General features: G+C 51.4%; 1 protein-coding gene and 1 pseudogene across 2 annotated transcripts in view; one reads left to right on the top strand and one right to left on the bottom strand.

Moving 5' to 3' along the window:
* LOC144600824 (cartilage acidic protein 1-like) overlaps positions 1-115 on the bottom strand; it is a 122,483-nt pseudogene extending 122,368 nt beyond the window's left edge. The window contains exon 1 of the transcript XR_013548187.1: positions 31-115. The product of XR_013548187.1 is annotated as a cartilage acidic protein 1-like (transcript). The remainder of the gene's footprint in view (positions 1-30) is intronic.
* Positions 116-309: 194 nt separating this feature from the next.
* On the top strand, positions 310-9,518 carry LOC144600823 (cartilage acidic protein 1-like). Its single transcript, XM_078412715.1, has 5 exons — positions 310-344; positions 954-1,150; positions 1,860-1,996; positions 8,067-8,223; positions 9,511-9,518. The coding sequence occupies exons 1-5, from the start codon at positions 310-312 to the stop codon at positions 9,516-9,518; spliced, it is 534 nt and encodes a 177-aa protein (XP_078268841.1).
* The last annotated feature ends 2,892 nt before the right edge of the window (positions 9,519-12,410 follow it).

Here is a 12,410-nt window from a genome sequence, read left to right as displayed (position 1 = left end):
CATTGGGGGCAGGTGTTGTGCGGAACTAACGTGCCTCGGGGTCGATTGTCTTGGCCCCGTTCACTGTTCTGTTCTGTCTGTCTGTGCCGACCGCCCTCGTGCAGCTCTTTGCCATCTCTGATCTCTCGAGACCCCCACCATGGCTGGTTGTCTTCACCACCATCTGCCTCCTAGCCCACGGCACGTCCCACCAGGCAAGCCCACCACCAAGGCCACTCTTCCCGTGTCCACCTGCGTACAGTTCTGGTCGCCGCGTTGCAGCGAGAACGTGGAGGCTTTGGAGAGGGTCCATTGAGGTTCACCACAATCATGTCTGGACTAAACATCGTGAGCCATGAGGAGAGGTTGGACAAACTTGGATTGTCCTCTCTGGAGGTTGTCATTCCTGCAGCTCTTACATGTCCCTTTCATGCACTGCCCAAAGTCTCTTCCAATGTGGGCGCCGGTGTTGGTCTAACTCAGCGGGTCAGGCAGCGTCTCTGGAGGACATGGATAGGCCAGGTTTCAGGTCGGGACTCATCTTCAGGCTAATTGTGGTGAGGGGAAGGCTGAGAGAGGTGGCCGGAAACGCACGCAGTCACTGGGAGAACACACACACTCCGTACTGACAGCACCCGTAGTCAGGATCAAACCCGGGTCTCTGGGGCTGTGAGGCAGCAACTCTACCGCTGCGCCACCGTGCCATTCTACGCAAGTCTGTACTGTTCTCTGCAGATAGACACAAAATGCTGGTGTAACTCAGCGCGACAGGCAAACGTCACCCTCTGGGGATGGGTGACGTTTGGGGTTGAGACCCTCCTTCAGACGGTACTGTTCTCTGTAAATCTGGAGCTTTGTCTGGTTGCTGCTCAGAGGGGCCCCACACACATTTCCCCTTGTCCAGCTGTGTGGGGGATGGGTCAGGGAGCGACCCCGGATCGGTCATTTAATGAGCTGCGTTTGCATGTCCGCAGGTTCAATGGCCCCAACCTGGTGCTGAAATACGACAAGTTCAAGAAGAGGCTCCACAACATCGCGGTGGATGAGCGCAGCTCCCCGTACTACTCTCTCCGCGATCGTCAGGGCAACGCCATCGGCGTGGCGGCCTGCGACATCGACGGCGACGGCAGGGAGGAAATATACTTCCTCAACACGAACAATGCCTTCGCAGGTAGGCGGGCTGGGCGGGCAGCGATGAGAGTGGCTTCACAGGTCATAAGAGCCCCTGCAGGTTCCCATTAAAACTTTACACCTATCCCCCAGTTCCTGGTTTTCCATCTCTGGGGAAAAGCCTCTCTATCTAGTCCACTCACGATTTTATACCTCTATAAAATCACCCCTCAGCCTCCTGCGGTCCAAGGAATAAAGTCCTAGCCTGCCCAACCTCTCCCTGTAGCTCAGGCCCTCGAGTCCTGGCACCATCCTCGTAATTCTTCCCTCTGCCCGTTACGACTTAATTACATATTTTCTATCGTCAGGTGAACAGAAATGATAGTACAGATATTGTTCCAATCAGACTTAGTTTAGTCTAGTTTGTAGTTTAGAGATACAGCGTGGAAACAGGCCCTTCAGCACGCCGGGTCTGTGCCGACTAGCGATCCCCGAGCACTAGCGCTATCCTACGCACAAGGGGCAATTTACAATTTTTACCAAAGCCAAATTTTCCTATGATCCTGCATGTCTTTGGAATGTGGGAGGAAACCGGAGCGCCCGGAGAAAACTCACGCGGTCATGGGGTGAACGTGCAAACTCCGTACAGACAGCACCCGTAGTCAGGAACTATGTGTCTCTGGCGCTGTAAGGCAGCAACTCTACCGCTGCGCCACTGTGCTGCCCTGATGGTTCGGGTTTGGCCGTAACAACCACCTCTTCTCCCACAGGTGTGGCCACCTACACCGACAAGCTCTTCAAGTTTCGCAACGGCCGGTGGGAAGACATCTTGAGTGATGACATCAACGTCCACAGACAAGTGGCCAATCACTTCGCCGGGCGGTCCGTGGCATGTGTGGATCGGAAGGTAAAGGGAAGGTCACAGCCTTGTAGATTTTCTAGATTTAGATTTAGAGATACAGTGCAGAAACAGGCCCTTCGGCCCACCGGGTCCGCGCCGCCCAGCGATCTCCGCACATTAGCACTATCCTACACCCACTCGGGACAATTTTTACATTTGCCCAGCCAATTAACCTACAATCCTGTACGTCTTTGGAGTGTGGGAGGAAACCGAAGATCTCGGAGAAAACCCACGCAGGTCACGGGGAGAACGTACAAACTCCGTACAGACAGCACCCGTAGTCAGGATCGAACCTGAGTCTCCGGCGCTGCATTCGCTGTAAGGCAGCAACTCTACCGCTGCGCCACCGTGCACGCTGCAGCCTCTCCTCCCAGGATTAGCTCAGTTTTTGTTTAATTTAGTTTATTGTCACGTGTACCAATGTACAGCAAAAAAAGCTTTTTGTGAAAGGAAGAACTGCAGATGCTGGTTTAAATCGAAGGTAGACACAAAATGCTGGAGTAACTCAGTGGGACAGGCAGCGTCTCTGGAGAGAAGGAATGGGTGACGTTTTGGGTCGAGAACCTTCTTCAGATTTTTGTTGTGTGCGATCCAGTCAGCGGAAAGACTATACATAAATACAGTAAAGCCATCCACAGTATAGATACGGGATAAATGAATAACGTTTAGTGCAAGGTAAATCCCAGTAAAGTCGGATTAAAGATAGTGCGAGGATCTCCAATGAGGTAGATTGGAGGTCAGGCCAGCTCTCTAACTGGTGATGGGATGGTTCAGTTGCCTGATAACAGCTGGGAAGAAACTGTCCCTGAATCTGGAGGTGTGTGTTTTTGCACTTCTGCACCTCTCGCCTGATGGGAGAGGGGAGAAGAGGGAGTGACCGGGGTGAGACTGGTCCTTGATTATGCTGGTGGCCTTGCCGAGGCAGCGTGAGGTGTAGATGGAGTCAGTGGAAGGGAGTATAAGATGAAGTTACTTAAAATGAGAGCATCCAATGTTCATAACACTGGGTTGCAAGCAGCTGAAGCTAAATGTCAGGTGGAATCTGAGGTACTGCTCCTCCCATTTGCATAGAGTGTAGTTCTGGCATTTAAAACATCACTAAAGTAGCCTCTCGTGACGAAACCTTCGATGCAGTATGACAAAGTACGAAGGCTCTTCAACATCTTTTCTCAACATTAATTCTTAAATGGACAGTGGGGATATTTGGAACATTAAGTGCTCCCATTGGATTTTGCAGCTCCTTTTAAAAGCTGTTAATGTAGTGATTAACATCCTGGTTCACACTGTTATTGTAATGGCAGAGTGTTTCATTATGATGCAAATTAATAATGCCCTTGTAATTAGTATTAATGAAAATATAAAGAGATACTCCTGATAACAATCAGAATGCAGTGCAAATTTAATGGAATACGATGTGATATAGGAAATAGCCCAGTGAATTTGGTGAACGAATGTCATGGCAGCTGCAGTCCATCACACAGACCAGACTGACCATTGACCCCATCTACACCTCGCGCTGCCTTGGGAACGTAGCTGACATAATCAGGGTGGCGTAGCGGTAGAGCTGCTGCCTCACAGCGCCAGGGACCCGGGTTCCATCCTGACTTTAGCTGCTGTCTGTACAGAGTTTCTATGTTCTCCCTGTGACCTTGTGGGTTTTCTCCGGGTGCTCCGGTCTCCTCTCACATCCCAAATTTGTAGGTTAATTGGGTTGTGTAAACTGTCCCTTGTGTGTGAGATATTGCTAGCGCACGGGGTGATTGTTAGTCGGCATGGACTCGGTGGGCCGAAGGGCCTGTTTCCACACTGTATCTCTAAACTAAACTAAGCTTAGTGTCACAGCGTCGCAGTGATACATTAATCTATAGTTTTATATAGTGGCCGCAGACCTGGTGATATGGTTGACTCCCAACTGTCCCCCTCTTGCCTGCCTTGTTCAGGTACCAATATTACATGGCATTGCCAGTAACACCCATCGATTTTACAGGTTGATAGGTCGGAAGGCACAAAGTTCTGGAGTAGCTCAGCGGGTCAGGCAGCATCTCAGGAGAACACGGATAGACGATGTTTCAGATTATCAGCCTGAAGAAGGGTCCCGACCCGAAACGACACCTATTCCATGTTCTCCAGAGACGCTGCCTGACCCGCTGAGTTACTCCAGCACTTCTTTTGTAAATCAGCATCTGCAGTTCTTCGTTTCCAGGCTTATGCTCTCACCTGCCAAGCAAATGTAAACTCTCTCAAAAAGACACTTTTCCCCCCAAAATAAACTTTATTCAGAACATTAAATATATGCAAAACAGGAACTGTGCCAAAACTCTCCCGGCATTTTCAGCGGCGAATACAGACGCTCATGAGCGTGGTATTTAGTCTTTACAAATACGTCTCATCGTACCCAGCACCTTTGCCGTCCATGTGGCCCCTTGGGGTTTTTTTTTTTAGAGATACAGCACAGAAACAGGCCCTTCGGCCCACAGGGTCCGCGCCGCCCAGCGATCCCCGCACACTAACACTATCCTACACCCACTAGGGACAATTTTTACATTTGCCCAGCCAATTAACCTACATACCTGTACGTCTTTGGAGTGTGGGAGGAAACCGAAGATCTCGGAGAAAACTCACGCAGGTCACGGGGAGAACGTACAAACTCCGTACAGTACAGCGCCCGTAGTCAGGATCGAACCTGAGTCTCCGGCGCTGCATTCGCTGTAAGGCAGCAACTCTACCGCTGTGTCACCGTGCCCCCCCCCCCTTGTTTGAGGGGTGTCCGTTCCCTCAATGTCCAGCAGCGGATGGGTCCTAGACTATGGTCCTCCCCCACAGAGCCTTGGCGTTGGCCGCACGGAGCTTCAGTGCGTCCCTCAGCACGTACTCCAGCAGTCTGGAGCGGGCCAGTCGGCAACATAACCCGGCGGACATCTCACTCTGCTGGGTGACCTACAGGTTTCGGGGCAGAACAAAGAGCGTCTTTCACCGAGTTGGTGCTCTTCCAGCGGCACTCGATGTCCGCTTCACTTGGACAGGCACATGGATAGGAGAGGGTTTGGAGGGATATACGATATGATACGATACGATACGATAGAACTTTATTGATCCCACGAGGAAGATTGATCTGCCAACAGTCATAAAACACAGAAATACACGAAACATGAAATTAAAGTGATAATAGACAATAGACAATAGGTGCAGGAGTAGGCCATTCAGCCCTTCGAGCCAGCACCGCCATTCAATGCGATCATGGCTGATCACTCTCAATCAGTACCCCGTTCCTGCCTTCTCCCCATACCCCCTCACTCCGCTATCCTTAAGAGCTCTATCCAGCTCTCTCTTGAAAGCATCCAACGAACTGGCCTCCACTGCCTTCTGAGACAGAGAATTCCACACCTTCACCACTCTCTGACTGAAAAAGTTCTTCCTCATCTCCGTTCTAAATGGCCTACCCCTTATTCTTAAACTGTGGCCCCTTGTTCTGGACTCCCCCAACATTGGGAACATGTTTCCTGCCTCTAATGTGTCCAATCACCTAATTATCTTATATGTTTCAATAAGATCCCCCCTCATCCTTCTAAATTCCAGTGTATACAAGCCTAATCGCTCCAACATACGACAGTCCCGCCATTCCGGGAATTAACCTAGTGAACCTACGCTGCACGCCCTCCACGAGTGGAAAGGATTGGGGATGTGCAAAGATTGGGGGGGGGGGGAATCAGTCTACCCCACGACAGAAGGGGGAGGAGTTGTACCGTTTGATTGCCACAGGGAAGAAGGATCTCCTGTGGCGTTCTGAACCGCATCTTGGGGGAACCAGCCTGTTGCTGAAGGTGCTCCTCAGGTTTACCAGTGTGTCATGGAGGGGGTGAGCTGTATCGTCCAGGATGCTCCACAATTTGAGGAGCATCCTCCCCTCCCATGAATCCCACTCTGCCCCCGGGATGGAGCCAGCCTCCCTGATGAGTTTGATGTGGGCCGTGTGCTGGCAAATGGCACTAGCTCAGATGGGGAACCTTGGCTGGCATGGATGAGTTGGGCTGAAGAGCCTGTTTCCGTGCCGTGTGACTCAACCCAGAACAGGCGATCCAAGTGGGAAGGTTTAGACATTAAAGAGGAGATTGCTTGACACCAGCCCTTCATTTTGTGATGCGCGGTCCAACAGTCCTGGGAATAATCCTGCCTTCGTTCTCGTGGAGATAAAGGCAGCCAGAATCATCGATCAGCTCAGCTGTCGGCATAGAAATGGAATTGATGCACAAGACTGCTCGAAAAATGATAATAAATAACCATGAACTGGGTAACAGATGGAGATGTGCCTGTGTCTGCAATCATTCTTTGTACAGAGACAGGATGCCTTGCACAAATTGGCTAACCTTCAGGTGAAGAATTTGGGCCGAGTGGTGGCGTGCGGTGAATGTGAATGGCGGCCCATTAACTGCGCCTGGCATCACCGTGCAGCCGAGAGCGGGCACTTCCACCCACTCGAACGAGGCCCACTTAACGGATGACTGTGAGGAGCATCTGACCGCGCTGGAGTTCAGAAGGATGATGGGGGACCTCATGGAAACTCACCGAACTGTGCGAGGCCTGGAGAGAGTGGACGTGGAATAGATGGTTCATTGTGGACGCAGCCCAGACCATTACGCAAACCAACCTCTCTTCCATTGACAACATTTATACCACACGCTGCCTCAGCAAGGCCAGCAGCATAATCAAGGACGAGTCGCGCCCTGACCACTCCCTCTTCTCCCCTCTCCCATCAGGCCAAAGGTGCAGAAGTGTGAAAGGGCGCACCTCCAGATTCAGCGGCAGTTTCTTCCCAGATGTTGTCAGGCAACCGAAGCATCCTATCACAACTAGACAGCGATCCTGGACTACCATCTACCTCATTGGGGACCCACGGACTATCTTTGATCAGACTTTGCCGGACTGAATCACGCACTAAACGTTATTCACGTTAATCCCTTTATCATGAATCTGCACTCTGTGGATGGCTCGATTGTGATCACGAGTTGCCTTTCCACTGACTGGTTAACACACATCAAAAGCTCGTCACTGTACCTCGGTACACATGACAATAAACTAAACCATAAACAATTAACACTAGTGGGAGTGTCTAGGACCAGAGGGCAGAGCCTCAGATTAAAAGGATGCGCCTGTACAGGTTATTGATTGAGGACGATCAGCCATGATCACAATGAATGGCGGTGCTGGCTCGAAGGGCCGAATGGCCTCCTCCTGCACCTATTTTCTATGTTTCTATGTAGAAAGGAGATGGAGGCGGCACAGTGGCGCAGCGGTAGCGTTGCTGCCTCACACCGCCAGAGACCCAGGTTCCATCCTGAATGCAAGTGCTGTCAGTACAGAGTTTGCACGTTCTCTTTGTGATCTGTGTGGGTTTTCTCCGGAGACTCCGGTTTCTTCCCACACCCCAAAGATGTACAGGTTTAAAGGCCAATTGGCTCGGGAACATCGAAAAATGTCCTGAGTGTGTGTCGGATAGTGTTAGTGTGCGGGGTGGCGTGGACGCGGTGGGCAGAAGCGCCTGTTTCCCATGCTGCATCTCTAAACTAAACTAAACTATAAAGGAGGAATTTCTTTAGTCAGAGGATGGTGAATCTGGAATTCATTGCCACAGAGGGCGGTGGAGGCCAAGTCATTGGGTATTTGTAAGGCGGAGATTGGCAGATTCTTGATTAGTAAGGGTGTCAGTGTAAGAAAATAACTGCAGATGCTGGTACAAATCGAAGGTATTTATTCACAAAATGCTGGAGTAACTCAGCGGGTCAGGCAGCATCTCGGGAGAGAAGGAATGGGTGACGTTTCGGGTCGAGACCCTTCTTCAGACCCTTCTTCAAGGGTGTCAGTGTTAAGGGGAGAAGGCAGGAGACTAGGGTTGGGAGGGTAAGATAGATCAGCCATGACTGAATGGCGGAGTGGACCCTGTGACTGTGTGACTCTATCCCTGTGTCTCTGTGTGCTTTTCCTCGACCCATTGACCTGGGAAGTCAGGCAGTCTCTTCCTCCACACGGCCCACTCACCTGTGCTCCTTTCTGTCTCTTCCCCCCCCCCCCCCTCTCTCAGGGCACTGGGAAGTATTCTGTTTACGTGGCCAACTACGCCAGCGGTAACATCGGCCCTCACGCGCTCATGGAGATGGACGAGGAGAGCAGCAACGTATCGATGGGCATCATCGCCCTCTCTAACGTGGCGGCAGAGGCAGGGGTCAACAAGTACACCGGTAAGATGCCTCACTGTGGGCGGCCTCACCTATAGATGAGCGAAGGTTTAAATAAGCACGGTATTCCTTTAAAGCTGAGTCATGGTGCTGCAAGCTACGAAACAGGCCCTTCGGCCCACCTTGTCCATTCTGACCAAATTGTTTACTTTAGAGATAGAGCGTGGAAACAGGCCCTTCGGCCCACCTTGCCCATGCTGACATGGACGGTGGCGCAGCGGTAGAGTTGCTGCCTTACAGCGAATGCAGCGCCTGAGACTCAGGTTCGATCCTGACTACGGGCGCCGTCTGTACGGAGTTTGTACGTTCTCCCCGTGACCTGCGTGGGTTTTCTCCGAGATCTTCGGTTTCCTCCCACACTCCAAAGACGTACAGGTTTGTAGGTTAATTGACTGGGTAAAATGTAAAAATTGTCCCTAGTGTGTGTAGGATAGTGTTAGTGTGCGGGGATCGCTGGGCGGCGCGGAATCGGTGGGCCGAAGGGCCTGTTTCCGCGCTGTATCTCTAAATCTAAAAAAAATAATCTAAATCTGACCAAATTGTTTACTTTAGAGATAAAGCGTGGAAACAGGACCTTCGTCCCACCTTGTCCATGCTGACCAAATTGTTTAGTTTAGTTTCGAGATTCAGCGTGGAAACAGGTCCTTCGGCCCACCGGGTCCGAGCCGACCAACGATCATCCATTCACTAGTTCTGCCCTAAAAGCTTGGCGCAATTTACAGAAGCCAATTAACCCACAAACCTTCACGTCTTTGGACAGTGAGAGGAAACCAGAGCACCCAGAGGAAACCCACGTGGTCAACGGGAGAATGAGCAAACTCCATGCAGACAGCACCCGTAGTCAGCATCGAACCCGGGTCTCTGGCGCTGCGAGGCAGCAAATCTACCCTAACCCTGCTGCTGCACCACCGTGCCGTCCATTGGCATCTGGGCTAGTGCCATTGTCTGAAGAAGTGGGCAGGTTCTGTGCATGTATCTGTACACATGTCTTTGAAACGTCATAAGTGTATCCTCTTCTGCAGCTTCCTCTGGCAGCTCGTTCCGGATACAGACTACCCTCTGAGTGAAAATGTTGTCCCTGAGGTTACTCTTAAATCTCTCCCCTCTCGCCCTAAACCCAATCCCCTCTACCCTGGGTAACAGACTGTCGGCGTTCACTTTATCCACACCCCTCATGAAACATAGAACCTTAAAGGGCAGTTGTAGCGCAGGAACACTCCAAAGATGGGCCAAAGAGCCTGTTTCTGCAATGTACCTGTAAAATCTAAAGCTTCTTTTCCCCGTCATCAGGCTTCTGATAAAGTCTGTAAAGGTCTAGAGTGAAGCGCTACTGAGCACAGGCCCCTGGCTGGGGCCCATTGTGGGATGGGGGGGGACGTCTGTCCCTGTCCTGGTGATCTCAGTTCACAGCCCACCGCACCTTCCACGGCTCGACAACTTGGCAGAAGCCCACTCCTCCTCCTGCTCCGCACAGCCGGCTCGAGAGCAGGGCTATAATTAAAAAGCAATTACTGCACCAAGTGATTTATAAACCAAGTGCACAACACTCTGGACGCAACCCAGGCCATCAGGGAAACCAATCTCTCCCTTCCATCGACTCCATCTACACTTCACGCTGCCTCGGCAAGGCCACCAGCATAATCAAGGACCAGCCTCACCCCGGCCATTCTCTCTTCTCCCCTCTCCCATCGGGCAAGAGGTGCGGAAGTGCGAAAACGCACACCTCCAGATTCAGGGACAGCTTCTTCCCAGCTGTTATCAGGCAACTGAACCATCCTATCACCAACTAGAGAGCGGTCCTGACCTCCCATCTACGTCATTGGAGACCGTCGGACTATCTTTCGTCGGACTTTACTGGACTCTGCCTTGCACTAAACGTTATTCTCTGTCCTATATCTCTCCTTATTATCTGAATGGTGGCCGATTAGGAGAAGGGGAGATGCAACGAGACCTGGGTGTCGTGGTACACCAGTCATTGAAAGTAGGCATGCAGGTGCAGCAGGCAGTGAAGAAAGCAAATGGTATGTTGGCATTCATAGCGAGGGGATTTGCGTATAGGAGCAGGGAGGTTCTGCTGCAGTTGTGCAGGGCATTGGTGAGACCACACCTGGAGTATTGCGTACAGTTTTGGTCTCCTAATCTGAGGAAAGACATTCTTGCCTTAGAGGGAGTACAGAGAAGGTTCACCAGATTGATTCCTGGGATGGCAGGACTTTCATAACAAGAAAGACTGGATAGACTGGGCTTGTACTCGCTGGAATTTAGAAGATTGAGGGGGGATCTTATAGAAACTTACAAAATTCTTAAGGGGTTGGACAGGCTAGATGCAGGAAGATTGTTCCCGATGTTGGGGAAGTCCAGAACAAGGGGTCACAATTTAAGGATAAGGGGGAAGTCTTTTAGTACCGAGATGAGAACGTTTGTTTTCACACAGAGTGGTGAATCTGTGGAATTTTCTGCCACAGAAGGTAGTTGAGGCCTGTTCATTGGCTATATTTAAGAGGGAGTTAGATGTGGCCCTTGTGGCTAAAGGGATCAGGGGGTATGGAGAGAAGGCAGGTACGGGATACTGAGTTGGATGATCAGCCATGATCATATTGAATGGCGGTGCTGGCTCGAAGGGCCGAATGGCCTACTCCTGCACCTATTTTCTATGTTTCTATGTTTCTACACTGTGGACCTGACTGTCATTGTGTAGAGTCTTTCTGCTGACTGGTTAGTACGCAACAAAAAGCTGTTCACTGTACCTCGGGACACGTGTCCATAATCTAAACTAAACTAAAGTCCCCGAGCCGGCTACCTTCCCCGTGGGTGTTGAGTGGGGAGCAGACTATCCTCGAGTGGAGGTCAGCAGGGGCGGCACCACTCCCCAGTACAACACAAAGTGCCACAGTAACTCAGCGCGTCAGGCAGCAGCTCTGGAGGACGTGGATGGGTGACGTATGGGGTCATGCAGCATAGCTCCAAGGTTGAGGGGAGACCTGACTGAAGTGTATAAAATCATGAGAGGCGTAGGTAGAGTGGACGGTCAGAACCTTTTTTTCCCCTGGATGAAACAGGCAAAGACTAGCGAACATTGCTTTAAGGTGAGAGGGGCAAAGTTTAAAGGAGGTGTGTCACAGAGTCACACAGCGTGCGAACAGGCCCTTCGGCCCAATCCGACCAACAGGTCCCATCTACACTTGGACCGCTTTCCCGCATTTCGGCCAAATCCCTCGAAACCTATCCAGTCCATATATCTGTCTAAATGTTTCTTAAACGTTTGCGATAGTACTTGCCTCGACCACCTCCTCCATCAGCTTGTTCCATACACCCACCACCCTCTATGTAAAAAAAGTTGCCCCTCAGGTTCCTAATAAATCCGATTTCCCTCTAAACCTCGGGTAGTACAGCGGTAGAGTTGCTGCCTTACAGCAACAGAGACCCTGCTTCCATCCAGACCACGGGTGCTGTCTGTACGGAGTTTGTAACTGCACGTTCTTCCTGTGACCTGCGTGGGTTTTCTCCGGGTGCTCCTGTTCCCCCCCCCCCACACACCAAAGACGTACAGGTTTGTAGGTTAATTGGCTTTGGTAAAATTGTAAATTGTCCCTGGTGTGCATGACAGTGCTGGTGTACGGGGTGATCACCGGTCGGCACGGACTCGGTGGGCCGAAGGGCCGGCTCTAAACTAATTAACTGGCCACACGCGGACAGCCGCAGCAGATTAATCAGCCGACCCCACACGGGACAGGGACCTGTATATTAAACCCCCCACCCCCCCGGGACCACATTCACACCACCCTGCTGCTGCTGTTACACACATGTCCCCACTCGCTGGAAGCTCACAACACAAAGGCAACTGTTAACCAGCCTTTTGATTTTTCAACAACAGCTAATGTGGCGCTTGCTTCTCAAGGCCACGGCAACTGTCAATGCTCCTGTTGTCAGCAAAATAAATTGCCTGGAACCCAAGGCCGTCTCTCCCTCTCTCTCCACTCCTCTCTCTTTCCCTCTCACCGCTCTCTCTTTCTCTCTCTACCTCTCTCTCTCTTTCTCAATCTTCCAGTCCCTTCCCCTCATCTCTCTCTCCCTCTCTCCCCCCTCTCTCTCCCCTCTCTCTCCCCCCTCTCTCCCCCTCTCTCCCTCTCTCCCCCCTCTCCCCCCTCCCTCTCCCCTCTCTCTCCCCCTCTCTCTCCGCCTCTCTCTCT

Source organism: Rhinoraja longicauda, chromosome 16 (genome assembly GCF_053455715.1).
Source record: "Rhinoraja longicauda isolate Sanriku21f chromosome 16, sRhiLon1.1, whole genome shotgun sequence".
NCBI classification, from domain to species: domain Eukaryota; kingdom Metazoa; phylum Chordata; class Chondrichthyes; order Rajiformes; family Arhynchobatidae; genus Rhinoraja; species Rhinoraja longicauda.
Note: the sequence above shows the minus strand (reverse complement) of the source record. Positions and strands in the feature narration are given on the sequence as shown.

Coding starts and splice junctions, on each gene's coding strand:
- LOC144600823 (XM_078412715.1), top strand. CDS start 310: ATGTCTGGACTAAACATCGTGAGCCATGAGGAGAG. Junction 345..953: donor ATCGTGAGCCATGAGGAGAG/GTTGGACAAACT, acceptor GCATGTCCGCAG/GTTCAATGGCCCCAACCTGG. Junction 1,997..8,066: donor TGGCATGTGTGGATCGGAAG/GTAAAGGGAAGG, acceptor CCCCTCTCTCAG/GGCACTGGGAAGTATTCTGT.